Source organism: Notolabrus celidotus, chromosome 15 (assembly GCF_009762535.1).
Source record: "Notolabrus celidotus isolate fNotCel1 chromosome 15, fNotCel1.pri, whole genome shotgun sequence".
In the NCBI taxonomy this organism is placed as follows: domain Eukaryota; kingdom Metazoa; phylum Chordata; class Actinopteri; order Labriformes; family Labridae; genus Notolabrus; species Notolabrus celidotus.
The window spans coordinates 14,453,624-14,475,405 of record NC_048286.1 but is presented as its reverse complement, the minus strand read 5'-3'; the positions used below and the strand labels follow the sequence as shown (position 1 = coordinate 14,475,405).

The following is a 21,782-nucleotide window of genomic DNA, read 5'->3' as shown; positions in this document are numbered from 1 at the left end:
AGTCCTGGTTAATTGGAGTGGACTAAGAGAGGGACGTATTAAACATAACACTGATCACTCTCTGCCAGAACACCCTTGACAATAGAGAGTGTATTACTCATTCCGGCTTTTGCATAAAGTGAAGTGTGTGAGTGAGCTTGATGGATGAAGGATACCAAGACTTCTGCAGAAGGAACAGATGTGTATGCTGGCTGTCAAATGTATCATCCTACACTGCAAAAGAGGAAGTTTGGTGGCAGTTATCGTCAGTGAAAAGAGAACAGCACTGCATTCGGTTACAATCTGCATGAGCTTGTAAAATCTAACACGTTAATCCCTTTTAATCGATTCTAATCTCTTTTGACTGACAAAGAACGGTGTAAATGCAGGTTTTCTCTGAATCGATGTTGTCCCTTGTGCTGTGTCCTGGGCTTGCCTTTTGTGTAGTTTTGCTGATGTGGTGCTGAAACGTTCAGGTACTTTTTTGTTTAATTTTCAAGCCAATATAATCAGGAGTCTTTTATTCAAGAGAGGTAGCTAACAACGGGCTTCCTGGTTTCCTTAATTTAACATGATAAATGCTTCCAGTAAAAGACATTAGGATACACATGAATTAAAGGTCAATTAAAGCCATGGTAGCTCTGTGAGGCTGCATTAGGCACAGAGAGGCCATTAGCCACATGCTAGCATTAGCATGCTTGTTGTAACAGGGCTTTCGGTGTTTAGCTGGATTAACAGTGCCCATGTTCACCATCTTAGTTTGGCTTGAACAACATTTGCTATTTGGCTCAAAGCACAAGGCTGAGGTTCACAGTGATGTATTTACTTTAGTAGATATTTATCGATGGACTGAAGTTTAAACAAACAGACATTCTGACCTTATAACAGAGCTAGATGAAAAGAGGGGGAGTCACCAAAGCAATTACTATTGATCAAGAGGGAGACATGAATGTCTGATACAAATTTCATGGCGACCCACGCAATAGTCACTCAAAATTACAAATGTCAACCTCGAAATAGCTCCCAAAGAAATATCAGGAGATCTATAGTCAGAGGGATTCGTCATCTGATGACCATGTGTCTGCAGAAATAATACAATAGCCGTAATGATAATTTGCCTCTTGAATAAAGTGTTATGTTCACCGACAGATCGACAGTAGAACTGCATAGTTTTGATTGTCAAACACAATATAACATATAAGAAACCTTCAATTTGCTATATGTAATCTGAATATGCTCAATCAGTTTGGCATGACACACTTCAAATAGAATACTTTTTTTTGCATTGCTTTAACCTAAACACTGTTTTTGTGTTAATCCTGCTTCTTTCTTTGTTTCTGTGTGTTGTCTCTTAATTTCACTGCTGTAAAACGAGCTGGCCCTCAGGGACAAATACAATGATTTATTGATTGATTAATGATGCAGAAGATCAGCCACAGTCCTTCAAAGACCTTAAAATACCAACAAACTTTAAAGCTGGATAATGCATTTTAAGTGAAATTATCATCTTTTAAAAGTCAGAATAAATATTCAAACATAGACCTTTTTTAACAAAATGCAAGTTACAGGGCCCCCCTCATTAGACGGGAAACTTTGCAAATGAGATGCACTTCTTGTCAAAAATAGCACAAACACCTAAAAATATATGAATATAAAAGATTTAGTTTAGAGTGGGGTCACCTTTTGCTGCAGAGCAGCTTCAGCTCTCCATGGATCACTGTGATGCAAACTGAGCTTTTTGTAGTCAAACATCATCATGAAAGAACGCCTCCAATTCTCTGAGCTTTTATAGAGGTGGGAATCTGCTCTGCTTTCTGCGCGCCATAAATCAGAGATGTGTTGGTATAAGATCTATTGATAAAATAAGGAGTTGTTGGCCAAAGATGCTCACTGCAGCATAAAATATATATATCAGTACAGAGCCCTGCAGAAAGGTGCAAAATAATAGCAAAGAAATGCGGTATATGTGTAGAAATACATGTATGAGCTCAGATTTGAAATTCACTTGAAGAGTCTGCTTACTGCATGATGTTTGTAGCTAAAGCAAAAAAAAATTGTGTTGTGCAAATCACTCACACAGCTGTTAGCCCCTCTCTTGTATCTAAACCTAGTAATGACAACTAGGTCCCTGTTTCTGCATGTTCTACTCTATTCACACAGACTTTTGTTGTAATTACAAATGTATTAAAACGCTTTATTGTGCTGATAGCATTTAAGTTAAATACATTTTATAAGGAGGGGCTGTGGCTCACTGGTGGAAGGTCATCTCTCAATCGCAAGGTTGGTGGTTTGATTCCAGCTCCTGCAATCACACGCCACAATCTCCCTGGGCAATGAACCCCAGATTTCTCCCAGTGACATGGACAACAGTGTATAAATGTGTATGAATGAGATTATTAAGTACTGATGGTCCCTTACTATAGCATCATCTGCCATCAGTGTATGAATGTGGTTTAAATGAGTGAATGTGATGAGAAGTGTAAAAGCTCTTTGAGTGGTCGGGAAGACTAGAAAAGCACTATATGAGCTCCATGTAAGTGCAAGTCCATTTGCCATTTTACAGCCTTAGATTTTCTTTGCACTGATGTGGTCTGTGTGATTCATTTAGTCCATGCTGAGGTCAATAACAATCAAATTAATGCTGACTCATTCCAGAATATAAATTAAATTTGTCATTAAAGATGACAACTTTTCAAACAAGTTGTCAAATTCTTTTAAGTCCTCTCATCTTTGTTTCTCTGCGTTCATCTGCGTTCGTCTGTGTGGATGCTCACATCATTATTGTGAGTGTTCTTTGTGTCCCTACCTTTAAAACACAAGAGACCTGATGAGAAAGTGTTCCTTTTAATTTTGGCACATCTTTCATGATCTCCTGTTTGTTATTTGGTAAAAGAACAGGAGATATCTGAGTTGTTCTGAAAACCTTATCTGGATGCCACAGTCTGTCCGGATGTATGCCAGAGTCAGGTTAGACTTGCAGTCACTGCCCAATGCAGAATCTGAACCCTGGTCACATCCTGACAGTTATTGGGCATTTTCCTTTCAGCCCTGGCACTGAAATAACATCTTGTTCTCTCGCTGGGATACAAACTTCAGTAACATTTCAAAATAAGCGGTTGTGACTTGTTCTCGCCTCTATAGGTGGCTCAGGTCTGGATGGCTTAATTTGCCGTTGTGTTGCCAGGGACAGGTTATATTGATGGTATAGTGTGGATTAGGAGCCAGTGATACCTGTGATGTGAGCAGAATGTTTTAATTTAAAGCCTGACTGCTCTCTATGTAGTTTGCCTTTGCTTTTATTATCACACACGCAAAATGGATTCTTTTAAATGGGTTTTTTAAAGAAGAGCCTCAGGTCCTTGTGGAAAATGACTCTATCTATCTCATTTTCTAATTTGCATGCGTTGAATAAATGAAGTAGCTTGAACAATATTCCTTCAGTGCTGTGGTTAACATGTTAGTATGGATACTTTAATTCATAGTTATTTGTTCTTCGATGGATCATCAGTAATTGACTTCCTTCAGGGTCAAAGAGCTATTTTAAATTCTACTGATAATTAGTGACGTTTTGTGAGCAGGAGACATTTTAACGAGTTATTGATGTTCTCGTTAAATTTAACAGATCAAGAAGATCAACCGAAACTTCCCAGTTAACCAGCAGGTAAGATGTTCCTCTTGATTTACTTTGTGCTTCGACTGACTCTCATTTGTCTATTTTACGGCTATCATAAAAATCCCAAAGTAAGTGTAACGAGGTCACTCAGTCAGAGAAAGGACACGTCTTCTTGTGTTGCCAACTATTGCAACACAAGCAGAGATTTTGCATCATTAAAGTCCTCTGAGACACGATCAGAAAACAACTTAAGTTCCTTCAGTCATTAAAGTGGCAGTGTCATCTCTCAGTTTAAACATGGGGAGATAATGTGACTGCAGGGTTCCCTCTTTTGTCACATATTTATTTTGAGGTTCTGCGTGTCCTGAATCTTTCACTTGCTTGTTTTGCCGTCAGTCAAAAAACAAAAAAACAACAAATATTTTAGTTGGGCACCAGTCACCCTGATTTTAATGAGCACTGATGTTGAGATTCAGTTGATGTCTTAAGTCTCACAACACTTGAAGTAGATGATTTGCCTCTTCTCCCTTCAACCCCAGTTGGCCTAACCTCTTTTTTTCTCCTGAATACTGAACACTAGAATTTTAATACATCTGACTTCCCAACGGGGTCGGAAAAATGATGATAAATACTGGGAAATAATGAGATTTATCCATTCTATTTTAGCCACAACAAGTAATGCTGGTTTTATGGGCCTACTGTGGGCAATCTTATGAATCAATGAACAACAAAGCTTAATGACAATATTGGATTTGTGCATCAGTGTGATGAACTACCTTGATGGGTAAATCGAAAGCAGACTTGCATGCATGCTCAATCTTCAAATTCCCCAACAAAAAATAAATTCCCAACTAAATGAGCAACAGTCTCAATCCAAATAGAGGGAAACAAAAGCCTCCTTTGATAATATTTATAAGAGTTTAAATACTGCTGTTTTGGTCAAATTTGATTGACAGCTGCTATGAAATGCAAGCTAACAGCCCAGCAACTGCCATCCAAGTTTTATACCAGTTATGCTTTTCCCTCAATTTTCCCTTAGTCCAAATGAGGATCGCCCAGAAAACAAAGCTCATTAAATAACCCAACAAGGGATCAAACATTTCACATCAGTTTTAAAATCTGATGCAGATTAATCGAAGCACCAGAATCTCAGATATCTGTACTGTTACCATTCATTTTTAATCATGTAAAGAGGTTAAACTTTGACCATTAATGCATCCTTAATAGACTTACAATGAATACATTTGCATTCCTATTAATACATAACAGCCGTTTATTTTTTCTTTTGGCTTATCTCAGTTGAATATTAGATCACGTAGATTCTGTAACAGAGAACATTTTCAATGGCAAAAGGCAAATGTTTATTTTGAGACCGCTTTGAATAAATGAGATTATTCCTGCACTACGAGGAGTCTTTGCATGGCCAGAAATTGATCTTACATGGTTTCCATCCAACTGCAGCAAGTATTAATACTCAGAACAAGACTTAGGATCAATAGTACTAACACTTTAGGAATAGAGCTGATCAATCTTCCCCAGAATTGGTCTATATTTGGCAGTAGATGATATTTCTATGATGTATCAGTTGCTTAGAGTAAGGATCTGACAGAGAAAAAAAGGGGTTTTGCAGCATTAAATATTTGATTTAAGAGAAAAATGACCACATCCATCCATCCATCCATTATCTATACTGCTTATCCTGTTAAGGGTGGGCTGGAGTCGATCCCAGCTGTTATTGGGTGAGAGGCAGGGCACACCCTTGATAGGTTGCCAGTAAGTCACTGAGCAATATTTCATACTGTGACTCAAAACAATATTTTTGTTTTCCTCAGAATGGTTTAGCCCCACTTTTGCCAATGATTGTTAAAGGCCACATCCCTCACTGTTTCATTTTCCTCTGTTTGATAGATTATCTACATGGGCTGGGTCGATGAGAAGGAGCAGGACTCCGTTCAGGACCGAATGTATTCACCAAAGTTCCTAGCTTTGAGGGGTTCCTCACTCTTCAAGTTTTCAGCCCCTCCTGTAAGTTTTTTTCTGTTTCACAGCCAACTTCTAACTTCTTTGAACCATTGAACTTCTGAGTTTGAGCAGTTGTCGTTCAACTCTGCGGGAGATTTTTCATCTGACGTTAATGTTTTATCGAGGGATAAAGTGCTTTCCTGATAGAAAAAAAGAGGACGCAGCTCCCTCATAATCATTTGTGCTGCATTGATCTTCTTCTTGATTGATGATGATCATTAAATCTGTTTACATTCTGCCAGCCACTTAAGTGATTATGACAAGAGGGATAAGCTGTCGATGGTACTGGGGATGAGAAAAGATTGATAGATAACTGAAATTGCCTGCTCAACTTGAATATACTGATATAAATGGAATATGCTAATTAGAGTGGATGGTGCAATATAGCAGCCTGCTTGTTCAGACGATGTGACAAGCCTCTTCATTACTGAGGACTACAGTTACCTGTGAGGCATATATTTTTCTCATGAGGAAAGATGACAGCTTTGAATTCAACAACCAGTTGAACCATCAATTCCTCACCTTTCTGGAGCATTTTGTATTCTTCAGTTAATCAAATTTTGTTATGCATCAATGTGTTACTGTCACACACTTTTGCAATTACAACACAGTCTTGGTATGGTGGTATTGTGGTATTATCATAAGTGTGTTTTGGGTATTACATTTTGAGTAATCCTGCAATTCTTACCCTATTATGTATCTGAAGAATATTGTTTGTAATCTTTTAATCTTTTAAATTACCTTTAATAACCAAAAATGATGCGAGCCAAAGTTTAAGGAATATATGAAACAGTATTTTCTGTAAATGTAAGCACTCAGAGGCTAAGTAGCTTGCTGACAACAGTAGTAGAAATTTGTACTCTTATTTATTGTAGGGTTACAGGTTAACTGTGGTTAAAAACAAAACAATAATTCAATTATCAGAGTTATCACCTCCTCTTCTTTGCTGTTTTTCATAGGTGAGAGGATTAACACCAACTGGATCTTGGCTTACTTTGATTAAGCTAAATTTAAGAAATGGTTAGCTTACATTTTATCCATGATACATTATTTTGAATAGGCCTAGTTATACACCTCAACACAATACCAATGAAACAAATCCAATATTTATTTTACAGTAAATGTATCATCAACTTACTTAGAGTTCTGTAGTTAGCATTAGCCTTTGCTAGTTAGACACAGCTGGTAAAAGCAGCAAGCTAGTTTTTATTTCAATCCACAAAAAAGAAATAGTCCTTAAGCAAAACTTTTCTTGTGTTTACCTGTGTGTGAACTCAAAGATATTTACAAGAATCCTCAAAACATGACTGCAAGTATTTTTCAAGTGTTAGCTTAAATACACACAACACTGAGAAGTCGGGTTAACAAACGGTCAATTGTTATTTTTATTTAAAGTATGAAATGAGCCAACTGAGCAAAAACAAATCATCAGTTTTACTTTTAGAGACATCTCTGCTGTGTGTTCATTTTAGTAAAGCCATTCCTCAAATCAGAAATACATTTTATTCAACCTTTTCAGGTGACAACCTGGGACTGGACCAGAGCAGAGAAAAGCTTTACTGTGTATGAGATAATGTGCAAGATGTTAAAGGTAAGGCAGTCTTTTCTTCTTCAGTTCTTTAATATTTAGAGAAGCAACCCTGGCACTGGGCGCATCGAGAGAATATAAAGTAGACAACAAAGGGAATACATTTAACTATATAACTCACTGATTTATTTGAATTTGTTCTACTTCAGTCCCACAGAGACACTCAAGGTTCAGATTGTACTGTGCAGTTTCTGCAGGTTCGAGGTCACTGTGAATTGGATTGTGGGAATCTATCTGCAGTTCATTATCTGAAAACTCATTATATTAAACCTTATTCCGACAGATTCATGAATTGAATAAGATATAAGTTGACCTAGACTGCTTTACCTATTACACAGAGCCACTTAGATACGTCAAGCTCTGAGACAATATATCAGGGTTGTGGAGTTCATCTTGTGTAAGTGTCAAACAAACACAGAGGAAGAAGAATTCATTGCCCTTGAAGCCATAGTAATCAGTTTTGACTGGGTTTCAAAGTAGGTAAAGCTCCCTTTAGCTTCAAGAAACAGCATTGCTGTTGCTTCTTCTTATCTCCACGTCAGTCTGCCCATCTGTACTTGATCAACATGGAAGTCGCACTGTCTTATCTTAGGATAACGACCTTCTGGACAAGAGGAAGCACTGCTTCAGTGTCCAGACGGAGACCGGGGAGGACTTGTTCTTCAGCGTGGAACTGGACTGCGAGCTGCTGACCTGGGAAAAGGCGTTTCAGATGGCTACTTTCCTGGAGGTGGAGCGGATACAGGTCTGAACCTGAACAACGTGCCGGGAATTGTGATGATTTTAATCTTGCGCACTGTTCCAGCTCAGTTGTTCTAGTACAAAGATTGATAATGCTCATATATGACAGTTCCAGCTGAGCAAAAGTGGCTTTCTTGTCCTTGGGGGGTAACATCTTGTTCTCATATTCTGCAGTGTAAAACGTACGCCTGTATCATGGAGAGCCACCTCATGGGACTTACAGTCGACTTCAGCATGGGCTTTGTGTGCTTTGATGCAGCTTCAAAGGTGAGTGTGCGACTTCATCATCAATAGGAATATGGAAAAACGATCCTCTCAGTAGGAGATTTCAGATGGTTGTATTGTACACAGTGAGATGAAATCAATCACAATGCCTCAGCCTCACTTTTTTATTTTACTGCTGCTCACTTATTCTGCGCTATATGCATTTTGGGAGTATGAGCACATTTGTTTTGACGGCAGCTTCCCCCCCAGCACAAACCTCTCACTCCTGCCCACAGTACATTTTGGCCTTTCCCCAAGCCTGAGAGCCATGTAGACAACTCCACTGGTGCACATTATGTGAATGAGCAGGACACAAGCGCTGCCATATTGTTCTCCAAGATTTTGGCCCTAATTCCTGCAATGTGAAGCAGCAGTGTCCCCGAAGGATGATAAAAATGATGCCAGCGTATTGTTTTCAGAACAAGATTGGGAAAACACGATCCATATGTACATACAATACACTGGGCGGGATAACTCCGTAATTAAAATCTGCTATTGGCAAATTTCAAAACCCATGTAAGAATTAGATTCCATCTGAAACATCACCGATATAACTCTGTTTGACAAGTTGAGCTGTAATCTGCTGGCTCAAGACAGATTGAGATGTGCCACCAGTTTTTGTTAAGCAACAATGTTACAATGGACAGAGCATTTTAAAAGAGATGATAACTGGAATATAAAGAGCATTAGAAGGAACATGAAATGAAGTTTTCATTGTGTCTGTTATATCCTCATCCTTTACTTCAGTGCAATACCACACAAATACATCTTTCCGTGTACAGTGTGCAAAGAGTAAGATTCAGAATCCTGCTTCATGGCCACAGACCTTAATCAAACTCAGAATTCAAACTGGATCAAATTTTCAACCCAAGGGCCTTCATGCACCACGGAAATGTCAAGGCATCAACAAGAATTCATTATGTATTCAAACAGAGCATTTTCTTGGGGTGTATTTAGAAGAAAAAGAACAAAAGAAATCATGGCGCCTGCTGCCTCTGCTGCTCCGATGAAGAACAAAGCCCCCCCCCCTAGGCGCATGCTGGTCCCATAACTACCTACCTGTAAAGTGCCCACATGCTGCCAAACTCTTACAAAACAAGACTAAAATAATGAAACCTAAAAAAAAATAATTGCAAGAAGAATGATCTCAACTTTATACAAATAAAGGTAACATCTAGAACAAACCTAATACTAAAATGAAATGATAAAGATTCCTCAGTATAAAAAGTAAGAGTTGTCACTTTTCATAATTACATAAAACAGGGTCTGCTGTCAGGGTTTCATATGTATTGTATTTTTACTGATGCATTAATGCTGAGGGCCTAGGTTTTATGTTGTATCTGGGCTAAGTGAAGTGTGTTTGGGTTTATAATGGAAATCCTAATCTTCAACTCATTTGTATATAGCTGTTAAACAAACTAAGTAATAAATAAAATACATTAACATGTTTCCTTCCAAAATGAGGGAAAGTAAAAATGTAGGGTCACAGAGCAGCTAATGTGTCCAGCTACATTTGTTACATTATTAGGGGTGTTCTGGAGCGACTAAACCGCTAATTTAGTTTTAAATGAATTTCGATTCTGACTAACAAACTACTCTAAAATGTAAGGAACAGTCAAAACTGAACACAAGTTATTTAACATGACTAGACATGGTCACAGAGTTTGCAGGTTAGTTATCTCAAACTGGTTTGCTGTGTGCGGCTAACATGAGCATGGCTAGTGCCACTAAGCGTAGGCCCACCTTGCAGGTATTTATCCACATGTCTGTGCTGGTCACATAGTGCTCTGGTCGAGTGGTCATAAGCCAGCTTAACAAGAGACAGCCTAAATGCAACTTTCCGGATAAAGATACTGCCAAACCACCTTAGTGGATGCCACCTGTCTTGTGCTTGTTTACACTAGGGTAGTAGATCATTAAAGCGTCATGATGACAGTAGCCATTAGTCTGAGCTACAGCTCCTGCCAGTGGTGGGTGGCTGCGCTACAGATTAGTGACAATATATGACTAGTCCAAAGTAATTATCTCCAAGCATTGTGCAGATGTCTCATAAGGAAACAGAATTTACACAGATGTTTTTTACCATTCAGTTCATATAACATTTCAAATATTGGATGCGTGTGATTGGCAGGAGAGAGTTTGTAATATCTTTAACTCTGCCATAGTGAGCAGTCGAGGCTGATTTGAAAAATTGAAAAGGCGATAGTCTTCCTGTCACACTCATGAATATCTGCTTTGACTTTGACTAGTCAAAGTAGTTTGACTAGAGTATATATGATTTTCTTTTGCCATACCACAATGAGATGTCATCTGTATGGTATGTTAAACATGATTTCTTATGCCATATTTAATGAGACTGGTGTCAGAGTAATTATTACAGGAACAGTATTGCAGCATGTATCAAACAGATCCATATTCATGTGAGGAGCGTGGCCAGCTGTCTACCTGAGGAGTCCGTCTGGAAGCTGACTGTCATTTGGCTCACTGTGCTGCTTTTGTTTATTCACTTCTACACTAATTGAATCACTGAAGCTCTGCTATTTCAGGTGAAATTGCCGTGGCTTGTTAAATTTCCCAGCGGCAAAAATAACAGGTTTATATCTCAGAAAGACTCGTATCTCAAGGATCTGCTGATGTGCCCCATTTCTCCCTGGATCCATGTGGACTCAGACATGAAATATTCATGTATCAGGGACACGAGGAGGAATTCACATATTAGACTGAAGTAAATAAAAACTTAGAGTTGCACTGTAGTGGTGTGGAGTTCAAATTCAGACTCACTAAATGTGTGATTTCTACATTTCAGGCAGTGCTGTGGAGATATAAGTTCTCCCAACTGAAAGGATCATCAGATGATGGAAAAAGCAAGATCAAGTTTTTGTTCCAAAATCAAGACTCCAAATCTATTGAAGCAAAGGTAATGCACTTTGAGATATATTTAATGCTTGATGTCAAGAGAAAAGCTACTCTACGAGAATTTCAAAGCAGCAAGGTCAAAGTAAATGTATCACTCATAAATGACTTGATTATTGATTTTTTTTCCCCCTCTCTTTCAGGAGCTGGAGTTTTCAAACCTCTTTGCTGTTCTTCATTGTATTCACGCTTTTTTTGCTGCCAAAGTTGCGTGCCTGGACCCCATGTTTGTGGAGAGCCAAGGCACTGCAACTACCACTGGATTTCCTTCTCTTTCCTCTATCTCGTGTAATTCACAGACACCTAAACTCAAATACGCCACTTGACAGGCGCTGCTCTCCCCACAGCCCCTCTGAAAGGACGCTGCACTTAGCTGAGACTGTGGCCTAAATGGGTGGACAGAAGAACTGGATATGACACTATGGAGGATTGGCTGAATACAGTGAGGGAAAAGAAAAAAAAGACCTCTTTCAGAGTGATATACTTGATATCTCAAAAGACATTTCAAAATCCTGGAATAACTATGGACCTAAACATGGATCTCTGCTTGAGAAACTTTCCCAGAAGACTCTCTGGACACAAAATGTGCGATACAGAAAATGTTTTTAAGTGAATTTGTTCTTTTCTTGATCCTCAGACATCCCTATAATCAACACATCACAGAGAAAAATGCATTTCTTTACCCTTTTTATGTGATTTGAATCAAGATTTGAAGAGCTGAAACAAAGAAGAGTTTATCCTTTTTTGTCCACATCAGAGTTATATCGATTTATCTTCTGCAAAGACTGATCCGGACCCTGGTAATAACCAGTAAGTGCAAAGACACTTGATTTCCAGTTTACTGTGTGTTCTTGCGGTGAAACTTTTAACGACATTTGTAATTCAATCAGCATTATAATTTATATTCCACTCAAGTCAACCAAAAGCTACATGGCAAATCATATAAGATAATTGATCTGAATTTTAAAAGTTTGCCCAAAGCATTTGTGGACGGATATACAGAGCAACATCATATATTTTTCTCTATTTATGACGTATACCCACATGTCAGAATAACTACTTGCTGTATACGTGGACAGAAAGGCTGTATTGAAGCTTAGTTTTTACTGTATGGATGATGAGTGACACTTAAATGATCAGGTTCACCACCCACACACCACACTAATCAGACAAAACCACTCTGAACATGATTAGAAACACCTTCATCATGTTTATAGCATTTTTCCTCCAAAACTTGATTATGTAAATAAACACTGACATTCAAATGAACTCGAAGAATGATGAATTATGGCGATTACTTGAAGGATTACTTGGAGGGATTATGGCATTTGTTAATTTGATGTGCACCAGAGATGACTAGGTAGATAGCTCATAACCTTGTGCTCTTTTCAACATTTACTCTTATGGACCAATTTAGAAGAATACAATCAGATACGGCATATTTTTTGGAATATTTTATCTATTTCAGCCTGTAAATACGAAGAAGTACGTTTTCATTGACAATGACAAAACACACTGCGAGAGGGCGAAAGAAATATGTAGCCTCATGTCCTCCAAATGTTTGACATACCCCTTTAAACTTCACTCTGTGTTAAGCTGTTTGCACATGCAGCAGAGTGACAACTAAACTATCATTTTCAAATAGAGTTCAGGTCAATTAGTGTAATTAGTCATGCTCTTACCTCCCATTTACACAGTAGAATCCAAACAGAAGAGGCCCATGGGTAAATAAACTCTAGAGGATGGTAAATTAAATGGGGTCAGTAAAGTGCTTGGTACTGTGTGGGGCTTGTTAAGCTGACATGCATGTCTGAGAGAGACTAATGGTAGTGTGGTCTATGCAAAGAAAGTCTAAATGATGCTTTTGTGCTTTAAAATGATCCCAGTTGCATACCCTTTTAACACAGGATCTAAAGAGTGAGGTTAATTTTATTTTTAGCAGATGTTTTATTAACAAATATGCTGTGTAATAAATTAATAAATGAGAACTTTTATAACATGGTTCACTTGTGGTCAGTTTTCTTTTTCATGTGTAGGTACTCCGCAGAAGGTTATGAAAATATTTCAAGTATGTCTGCATTCAAAAATGTGCAATGATATCTGCACTTGAAAGTTACTATTTATGACATTCTGGTTTTGCACTTATGTTTTAGTAATAGGTTAAAGGCACAGTGTAACTTATATTTGACAACCCCTTTTTTTTCTTAAATACTCCTCTTCTAAAACAGAGTTTCAATGTCTCATATTTCTTTCATGTTTGTGCTTTAATATGAAGCTGTAGCCAACAAACGAGTGGCTTAGCTTGGCACATTGACTGGAAATGGGAAAACAGCCATTTAAATCTGTGAAAAGTCAACAAAATCCTTCATCCAAATCCACTAAAACTCACAAACTGACATTTTGCTCTTGCAGAAATGCAAAAAAAATATTGACGACTGCTAACAATCTCTAAGCTCAGCAACAGTAGACTAAGTTAAAAAGGTTTTTGCATAATATTTATTACAGGCATTAGAGAGGTTTAAATCCCTTTATCAGGAAAATGACATTGCATGTGTGATCAAACAAGTTCCCAGGTACTGTAATTGACTCAAGAGATATTTCAGTTTTTTAATGGGGTTGAGTGTGTTACATGTCACTAGTGACTGTATTAGCCACAGTGAATGCTGGTCTGAACGACCCCTGCAGCGCGCAAGTCAGGCTACAGTTTGCTAATATATAGAAATTCAGGCCCAAAGACTCATCTCAGTTAAAGGTGACATATTATGCTCTTTTTCATCAAAATATATTGGTCCAAGAGGTCCCCAAAACATGTCTTTAAAGTTTATTGCTCAAAAAAACACTTTGAAATCAGATTTTGGCATGCCTGTAAACCCCTCTTTTTCAGCCCTGACCAGAACAAGCTGTTTTCTGTGTCTGTGCCTTTAAATGAGAATCTGCTTTTTGACCACGCCCCCTCAGGAAATGGATGTTGCATGCACAGACATGGCTGCTCACAGACCCGCGTTATTTCAACCCTCTGAATTTGATCCAGAATCTGATCCTGACGGAGAGGCACCTTCAGCAGGACCTTTCTGAAGGATTGGTCACAGATTCTGTGTTTCTTGTTGTTTTATTTGTCAGTATGTCGACGTGTGTCTTGGTACACAGCTACGAACATGTAGCTATGTGGCTATGCTAACTAGTGCTAGCACTTTTTAATGAAAAATAAAAATCATCCACTAGATCTTCAAATCTGCAGACGTGGGGAGTAAAACCGACCTTTGTGTTTATTAAGACAGCCTACAACTAGCATGCCTCCCTCCTAAGCTCCTTGTTAGCACACGTGTGCAGGTAATGAAAAACGGAGGAGGGGTTGAGTTGTATTTTATACAGTCTGTGGGCTGAACAAGCTCCGAGCTCTGACTGCCGTTACAGATCGGGTGTCGTTATGACATATGAAAAACACTGAAAACTGAAACGGCTCGTTTCACACATATTTACAGAAAGGTGGGAGAAATCAGAACAGGGACAGAATGGATTTTTTTCATTTTCAGGGGGTTTGTAGACATGCCAGGGACACATATTTCAGGTAGAGAACCATTAAAAAGTCGATTTTGCATGAAATGTCACCCTTAAGATGTACACTCTACTTTTAAATCTTTACAGCACTGACTGAGCTGTCAGAAAGCCCTTTTGTTTTGGCAATGCAAAAGAAACGTGCTCTTGTATTGTGAATTTTGATATTTTTGCATCTCAGTTTTGCATTATTTTAAGTACCAAATGCCTAAGGTTACCCAGGGGACACAGTAATGTCTGTAGACATAAGCGGAGCGACCACGGAGGCAGAGGGTGCGGCCGCCCCAGGGCCCACGTTCAGCAGGGGCCCCCTACTGAGCTACTTTTTTGACAGTACCGCAACAGCCGATGTCTGTCCCTGTTCACAGTTGGTGTTGTAATCAAAAAACATTCACACACACATCTATGTTCAATTATAATCTCCAGAAATCCATATACACTAACACACCTGACAATGCATATGGCATGACCATTCAAGATAATTTATCTTATGTTTAAAAATGGGCCCATGAAATGCTTTAAGCTTAGGTGTGCAAACCACAACCATGCTTAACGTATGCCCACGTAAAGGTACACTGCTAAATAATTCAAACGTTTACAAACAAATCAATAATAATCGCGTTGGAGGCTACAAATGGACTGTGCATTTTTTCTACATCTTACCACTGTAGGTAGCCCAAGTTCCATTATCTATATCGTTTGGCCATGATTATCATTGAATCCTATGTTACACATAAACGTAATGTTTTCCATGTCAAAAACAAAGCCAAATGCGTTTTTTTTCCCTGAATCAAATTTTCCTTCACAACACAATATATATATGACTGTGTGTCTGCGGAGATAATGAGCCTGCTCCACATGTCGATATTCAGCATGTTTAACGTTTTGAACACCTCAATACGATCCGTAGTTACTCAATACTGTCAATTATATACATTGTGTCATGAAGGAAAATTTTATTCAGGGGAAAAAACGCATTTGGCTTTGTTTTTGACATGGAAAACACTTTTTTAATGATTAATCGATAATTGATCGTTAACATTTCCAAAGATTGATCATGGAAAATACTTGAAATTCAGCACTCAAAATTCACATAGACTCCGACACCTGGACAGTTCCTCACCTGATTCCAAAGGGCAGGCCAATCGTCAGTGACTGTGGCTCAGAGTCATACCAACTAGCAAAATACGTGGACCATTATCTGAAAAAATTATCAACTCAGCAACCCAGCTATGTCAAGGACACATATGAGTTTGTCAACAAAATTAAAATGATGACGGTCCCGTTAGATGCACTACTGTACGATTGATACTGACTCCCTCTATACTTATATTGAAACACACCTGGGTCTGGCAGCGATCAGGCAGGCCTTCCTCCGATCACCTAACCCCCGGCGTCCGGATGAGGAAATCCTCCGGATACTGGAAAGCACTCTGACCAGCAACAACTTTGAATTTAACGCAAAATATTTCCTACAGGTTTGCGGGTGTGCTATGGGGAGGAAAAGAAGGAAAAAAAAAGAAGGAGGGGAATGTCTGTTTTATTGCCCAAAGGTCACTGGTGAAAGGGGATCGAGCAACCGCCACAGTGAGGTTGGGAGGAAAAAAGGAAGAGGAAGAAGAGAAGGGAAAAGGAGGGGGAAGAAAAAGAAGGAACAGGAAGTGAAAAGGTAAGGGTTTATGGGATATCATTGATAAAATGATACAAAAATCATAAATAATAAATATTGAAAGAGGAGAGGGAAATAAATATGTATATGTGGGTACTTGTAGGGTTCCTGAGAGGGGTGTTTGGATTGATAATGAAAGTAGGATATGGAACACATGCATTAGGCAAGAAATGTGGATAACCAGTATAACGAATCATAATAGGACTAGAAAACATGCATAAATAAATAAATAAATAAATAATTTAAATATAAGTGTATAACCATAAATGTTGCCCAAAGGAGGATATAAAAATCGAAGTATATGAGTGGAAACACAGGTTTTTAAATAAAGACAATCAAGCATGCACTACTTCGAAAGAAAAAGACAAAAAAAGAAACACAAACAACGCAGGCACCTAGAGTACTGAAAGGAAATGGGAAGAAAGTATTAAAATGAGGTGGCTGGGAGGGACACATGCATGTACCTCTATTTCTCATTAAATCCCCAAGGGCCATGAGTCTTAATTAGACCTTTATTCTACCAGGTAAAAATGTTTGAGAACCAGTTCTCATTTACAAACATGACCTGACTAAACACAATAATCCGTTTTTTTCCTTTCTTTTTCTTTGTAGGTCGACCAGGTGGCGGTTTCTAGACCTCTGTAGGAGAAGTGATGAAGACCTACCTGTGCGACATGACGGTGCAACAAGGGGCGGGGCCTCCCACACTGGATTAAATAAATGTGTTGTTGGATCCTCTTTTTTAGTGTTTGTCCTGTTTCACCAATGTATAATTTGTGGCAATGTGTGCATTCTATCATGTAGACTACATTTGTCTGTTTTGTGAGGATCATCTGAGATGTGGGAGCGCCCACACCCGTGTTCTTGTTAAAAACAGAAGGTGAGAAAGGGAAGAAGACGTTCATCTCTCTGCTGGCACCCTGGGGTTAGGGTTATGAATAGGGTTAGGGTTATGATTAGGGTAAGGGTTGTGATTAGAGTTAGAGTTATGATTAGGGTTCGGGTTAGGGTTATTATTAGGGTTAGGGTTATGATAAGGGTTTGGGTTATGATTAGGGTTATGAATAGGATTAGGGTTATGATTAGGGTTATGATTAGGGTAAGGGTTATATTAAGGGTTAGTGTTGTGATTAGGGTTAGGGTTATGGTTAGGGTTAGGGTTATGAATAGGGCTAGGGTTATGAATGGGGTTACACTAATCATAACCCTAACCCTAATCACAACACTAACCCTAACCCTAATCACAACTATAACCCTAACCCTAACCCTAATCACAACTATAACCCTAACCCTAACCCTAATCACAACTATAACCCTAACCCTAACCCTAATCGTAACTATAACCCTAACCCTAACCATAACCCTAACCCTAACCCTAATCACAACCCTAACCCTAACCCTAACCCTAATCACAACCCTAACCCAAACACTAATCGTAACCCGAACCCTAATCATAACCCTAACCCTAATCACAACCCTAACCCTAACCCTAACCCTAATCATAACCCTGAACACAACCCTAACCCTAACCCTAACCCTAATCATAACCCTAACCCTAATCTCAACCCTAATCATAACCCTAATCCTAACCCTAATAATAACCCCAATCACAACCCTAACCCTATCACTAACCCTTATCACAACCCTAACCCTAACCCTAATCACAACCCTAACCCTAATCACAACCCTAATCATAACCCTAATCACAACCCTAACCATAACCCTAACCAAAACACTAATCGTAACCCTAACCCTTATCATAACCTTAACCCTATGATTAGGGTTAGGGTTAGGGTTAGGGTCAGGGTTAGGGTTAGGGTTGTGATTAAGGTTAGGGTTAGGGTTAGGGTTAGGGGTTAGGGTTAGGGTTAGGGTTAGGGTTATGATTAGGGTCAGGGTTAGGGTTAGGGTTATGATTAGGGTCAGGGTTAGGGTTAGGGTTGTGATTAAGGTTAGGGTTATGATTAGGGTTAGGGTTGTGATTAGGGTTATTGATAGGGTAAGGGTTGTGATTAGGGTTAGGGTCATGATTAGGGTTGTGATTAGGGTTAGGATTAGGGTTAGGGTCGTGATTAGGGTTAGGGTTAGGGTTACGATTAGGGTTAGGGTTGAGATTAGGGCTATGATTAGGGTCAGGGTTAGGGTTGTGATTAGGGTTAGGGTTAGGGTTGTGATTAGGGTCAGTGTTAGGGTTAGGGTTGTGATTAAGGTTAGGGTTAGGGTTATGATTCGGGTTAGGGTTGTGATTAGGGTTAGGGTTAGGGTTAGGGTTATGATTAGGGTTAGGGTTAGGGTTAGGTTTGTGATTGGGGTTAGGGTCATGATTAGGGTTGTGATTAGGGTTAGGGTTAGGGTTAGGGTTGTGATTAAGGTTCGGGTTAGGGTTGTGATTAGGGTCAGTGTTAGGGTTAGGGTTGTGATTAAGGTTAGGGTTAGGGTTATGATTCGGGTTAGGGTTGTGATTAGGGTTAGGGTTAGGGTTAGGGTTGTGATTAGGGTTAGGGTTAGGGTTAGGGTTGTGATTAGGGTTAGGGTTAGGGTTGTGATCAGGGTTAGAGTTAGGGTTAGGGTTATGATTAGGGTTGTGATTAGGGTTAGGGTCATGATTAGGGTTGTGATTAGGGTTAGGGTTAGGGTTGTGATTAGGGTTAGGTATGTGATTAGGGTTAGGGTTAGGGTTGTGATGAGGGTTAGGGTTAGGGTTGTGATTAGGGTTAGGGTTAGGGTTAGGGTTATGATTAGGGTTGTGATTAGGGTTAGGGTCATGATTAGGGTTGTGATTAGGGTTTGGGTTAGGGTTGTGATTAGGGTTAGGGTTGTGATTAGGGTTAGGGTTAGAGTTGTGATTAGGGTTAGGGTTAGGGTAGTGATTAGAGTTAGGATTAGGGCTATGATTAGGGTTAGGGTTAGGGTTGTGATTAAGGTTAGGGTTAGGGTTATGATTCGGGTTAGGGTTGTGATTAGGGTTAGGGTTAGGGTTAGGGTTATGATTAGGGTTAGGGTTAGGGTTAGGGTTGTGATTGGGGTTAGGGACATGATTAGGGTTGTGATTAGGGTTAGGGTTAGGGTTAGGGTTGTGATTAAGGTTCGGGTTAGGGTTGTGATTAGGGTCAGTGTTAGGGTTAGGGTTGTGATTAAGGTTAGGGTTAGGGTTATGATTCGGGTTAGGGTTGTGATTAGGGTTAGAGTTAGGGTTAGGGTTGTGATTAGGGTTAGGGTTAGGGTTAGGGTTGTGATTAGGGTTAGGGTTAGGGTTGTGATCAGGGTTAGAGTTAGGGTTAGGGTTATGATTAGGGTTGTGATTAGGGTTAGGGTCATGATTAGGGTTGTGATTAGGGTTAGGGTTAGGGTTGTGATTAGGGTTAGGTATGTGATTAGGGTTAGGGTTAGGGTTGTGATGAGGGTTAGGGTTAGGGTTGTGATTAGGGTTAGGGTTAGGGTTAGGGTTATGATTAGGGTTGTGATTAGGGTTAGGGTCATGATTAGGGTTGTGATTAGGGTTTGGGTTAGGGTTGTGATTAGGGTTAGGGTTGTGATTAGGGTTAGGGTTAGAGTTGTGATTAGGGTTAGGGTTAGGCTAGTGATTAGAGTTAGGATTAGGGCTATGATTAGGGTTAGGGTTATGATTAGGGTCAGGGTTAGGGTTAGGGTTGTGATTAGGGCTATGATTAGGGTTAGGGTTAGGGTTATGATTAGGGTCAGGGTTGAGGTTGTGATTAGGGTTAGGGTTAGGGTTAGGGTAGTGATTAGAGTTAGGGTTAGGGTTACGATTAGGGTTTGGGTTGTGATTAGGGTTATGATTAGGGTTGTGATTAGGGTTAGGGTTAGGGTTATGATTAGGGTTAGGGTTAGGGTTGTGATTAGGGTTAGGGTTGGGGTTAGGGTTGTGATTAGGGTTAGGGTTAGGGTTGTGATTAGGGTTAGGGTTATGATTAGGGTTGTGATTAGGGTTAGGGTCATGATTAGGGTTAGGGTTAGGGTTGTGATTAGGGTTAGGGTTGTGATTAGGGTTAGGGTTAGGGTTGTGATTAGGGTTAGGGTTAGAGTTGTGATCAGGGTTAGCGTTAGGGTTATGATTAGGGTTGTGATTAGGGTTAGGGTCATGATTAGGGTTGTGATTAGGGTAAGGGTTAGGGTTGTGATTAGGGTTAGGGTTGTGATTAGGGTTATGATTAGGGTTGTGATTAGGGTTAGGGTTAGGGTTGTGATCAGGGATAGCGTTAGGGTTATGATTAGGGTTGTGATTAGGGTTAGGGTCATGATTAGGGTTGTGATTAGGGTAAGGGTTAGGGTTGTGATTAGGGTTAGGGTTGTGATTAGGGTTATGATTAGGGTTGTGATTAGGGTTAGGGTTGGGGTTAGGGTTGTGATTAGGGTTAGGGTTAGGGTTGTGATCAGGGTTAGCGTTAGGGTTATGATTAGGGTTGTGATTAGGGTTAGGGTCATGATTAGGGCTGTGATTAGGGTAAGGGTTAGGGTTGTGATTAGGGTTAGGGTTGTGATTAGGGTTAGGGTTAGGGTTGTGATTAGGGTTAGGGTTATGATTAGGGTTAGGGTTAGAGTTGTGAATAGGGTTAGGGTTAGGGTTATGATTAGGGTTAGGGTTAGAGTTGTGAATAGGGTTAGGGTTATGATTAGTGTTTGGGTTAGTGTTGTGATTAGGGTTAGGGGTACGGTAACGATTAGGGTTAGTGTTAGGGTTATGATTAGTGTTTGGGTTAAGAATAGGGTTAGGGTTATGAATAGGGTTAGGGTTATGATTTGGGTTATGATTAGGGTTAGGGTTGTAATTAGGGTTAGGGTTAGGGTTGTGATTAGGGTTAGGGTTATGATTAGGGTTAGGGTCATGATTAGGGTTGTAATTAGGGTTAGGGTTAGGGTTATGATTAGGGTTAGGGTTAGGGTTGAGATTAGGGTTAGGGTTATGATTAGGGTTAGGGTCATGATTAGGGTTGTAATTAGGGTTAGGGTTAGGGTTGTGATTAGGGTTAGGGTTATGATTAGGGTTAGGGTTAGGGTTGAGATTAGGGTTAGGGTTATGATTAGGGTTAGGGTCATGATTAGGGTTGTAATTAGGGTTAGGGTTAGGGTTGTGATTAGGGTTAGGGTTATTATTAGGGTTAGGGTCATGATTAGGGTTGTAATTAGGGTTAGGGTTAGGGTTGTGATTAGGGTTAGGGTTATGATTAGGGTTAGGGTTGTGATCAGGGTTAGGGTTATGATTAGGGTTAGGGTTATGAATAGGGTTAGGGTTATGATTAGGGTTAGGGTTAGGGTTAGGGTTGAGATTAGGGTTAGGGTTATGATTAGGGTTAGGGTCATGATTAGGGTTGTAATTAGGATTAGGGTTGTGATTAGGGTTAGGGTTATGATTAGGGTTAGGGTTGTGATCAGGGTTAGGGTTATGATTAGGGTTAGGGTTGTGATTAGGGTTATTG

General features: G+C 39.5%; 1 protein-coding gene across 2 annotated transcripts in view; it reads left to right on the top strand.

The window, feature by feature from the left end:
• The window catches only part of sntg1 (syntrophin, gamma 1), a 34,460-nt gene extending 21,337 nt beyond the window's left edge, over positions 1 to 13,123 (top strand). The window contains exons 14-20 of one of the 2 annotated variants that reach the window (XM_034702202.1): positions 3,602 to 3,640; positions 5,501 to 5,617; positions 7,134 to 7,205; positions 7,795 to 7,947; positions 8,118 to 8,210; positions 11,014 to 11,124; positions 11,264 to 13,123. In XM_034702202.1, the coding sequence (XP_034558093.1) occupies positions 3,602 to 3,640; positions 5,501 to 5,617; positions 7,134 to 7,205; positions 7,795 to 7,947; positions 8,118 to 8,210; positions 11,014 to 11,124; positions 11,264 to 11,446 (768 nt within the window). In that variant the 3' untranslated portion in view covers positions 11,447 to 13,123. The remainder of the gene's footprint in view (positions 1 to 3,601; positions 3,641 to 5,500; positions 5,618 to 7,133; positions 7,206 to 7,794; positions 7,948 to 8,117; positions 8,211 to 11,013; positions 11,125 to 11,263) is intronic. The other variant, XM_034702203.1, reaches the window with a different exon arrangement.
• Positions 13,124 to 21,782: the final 8,659 nt, after the last annotated feature.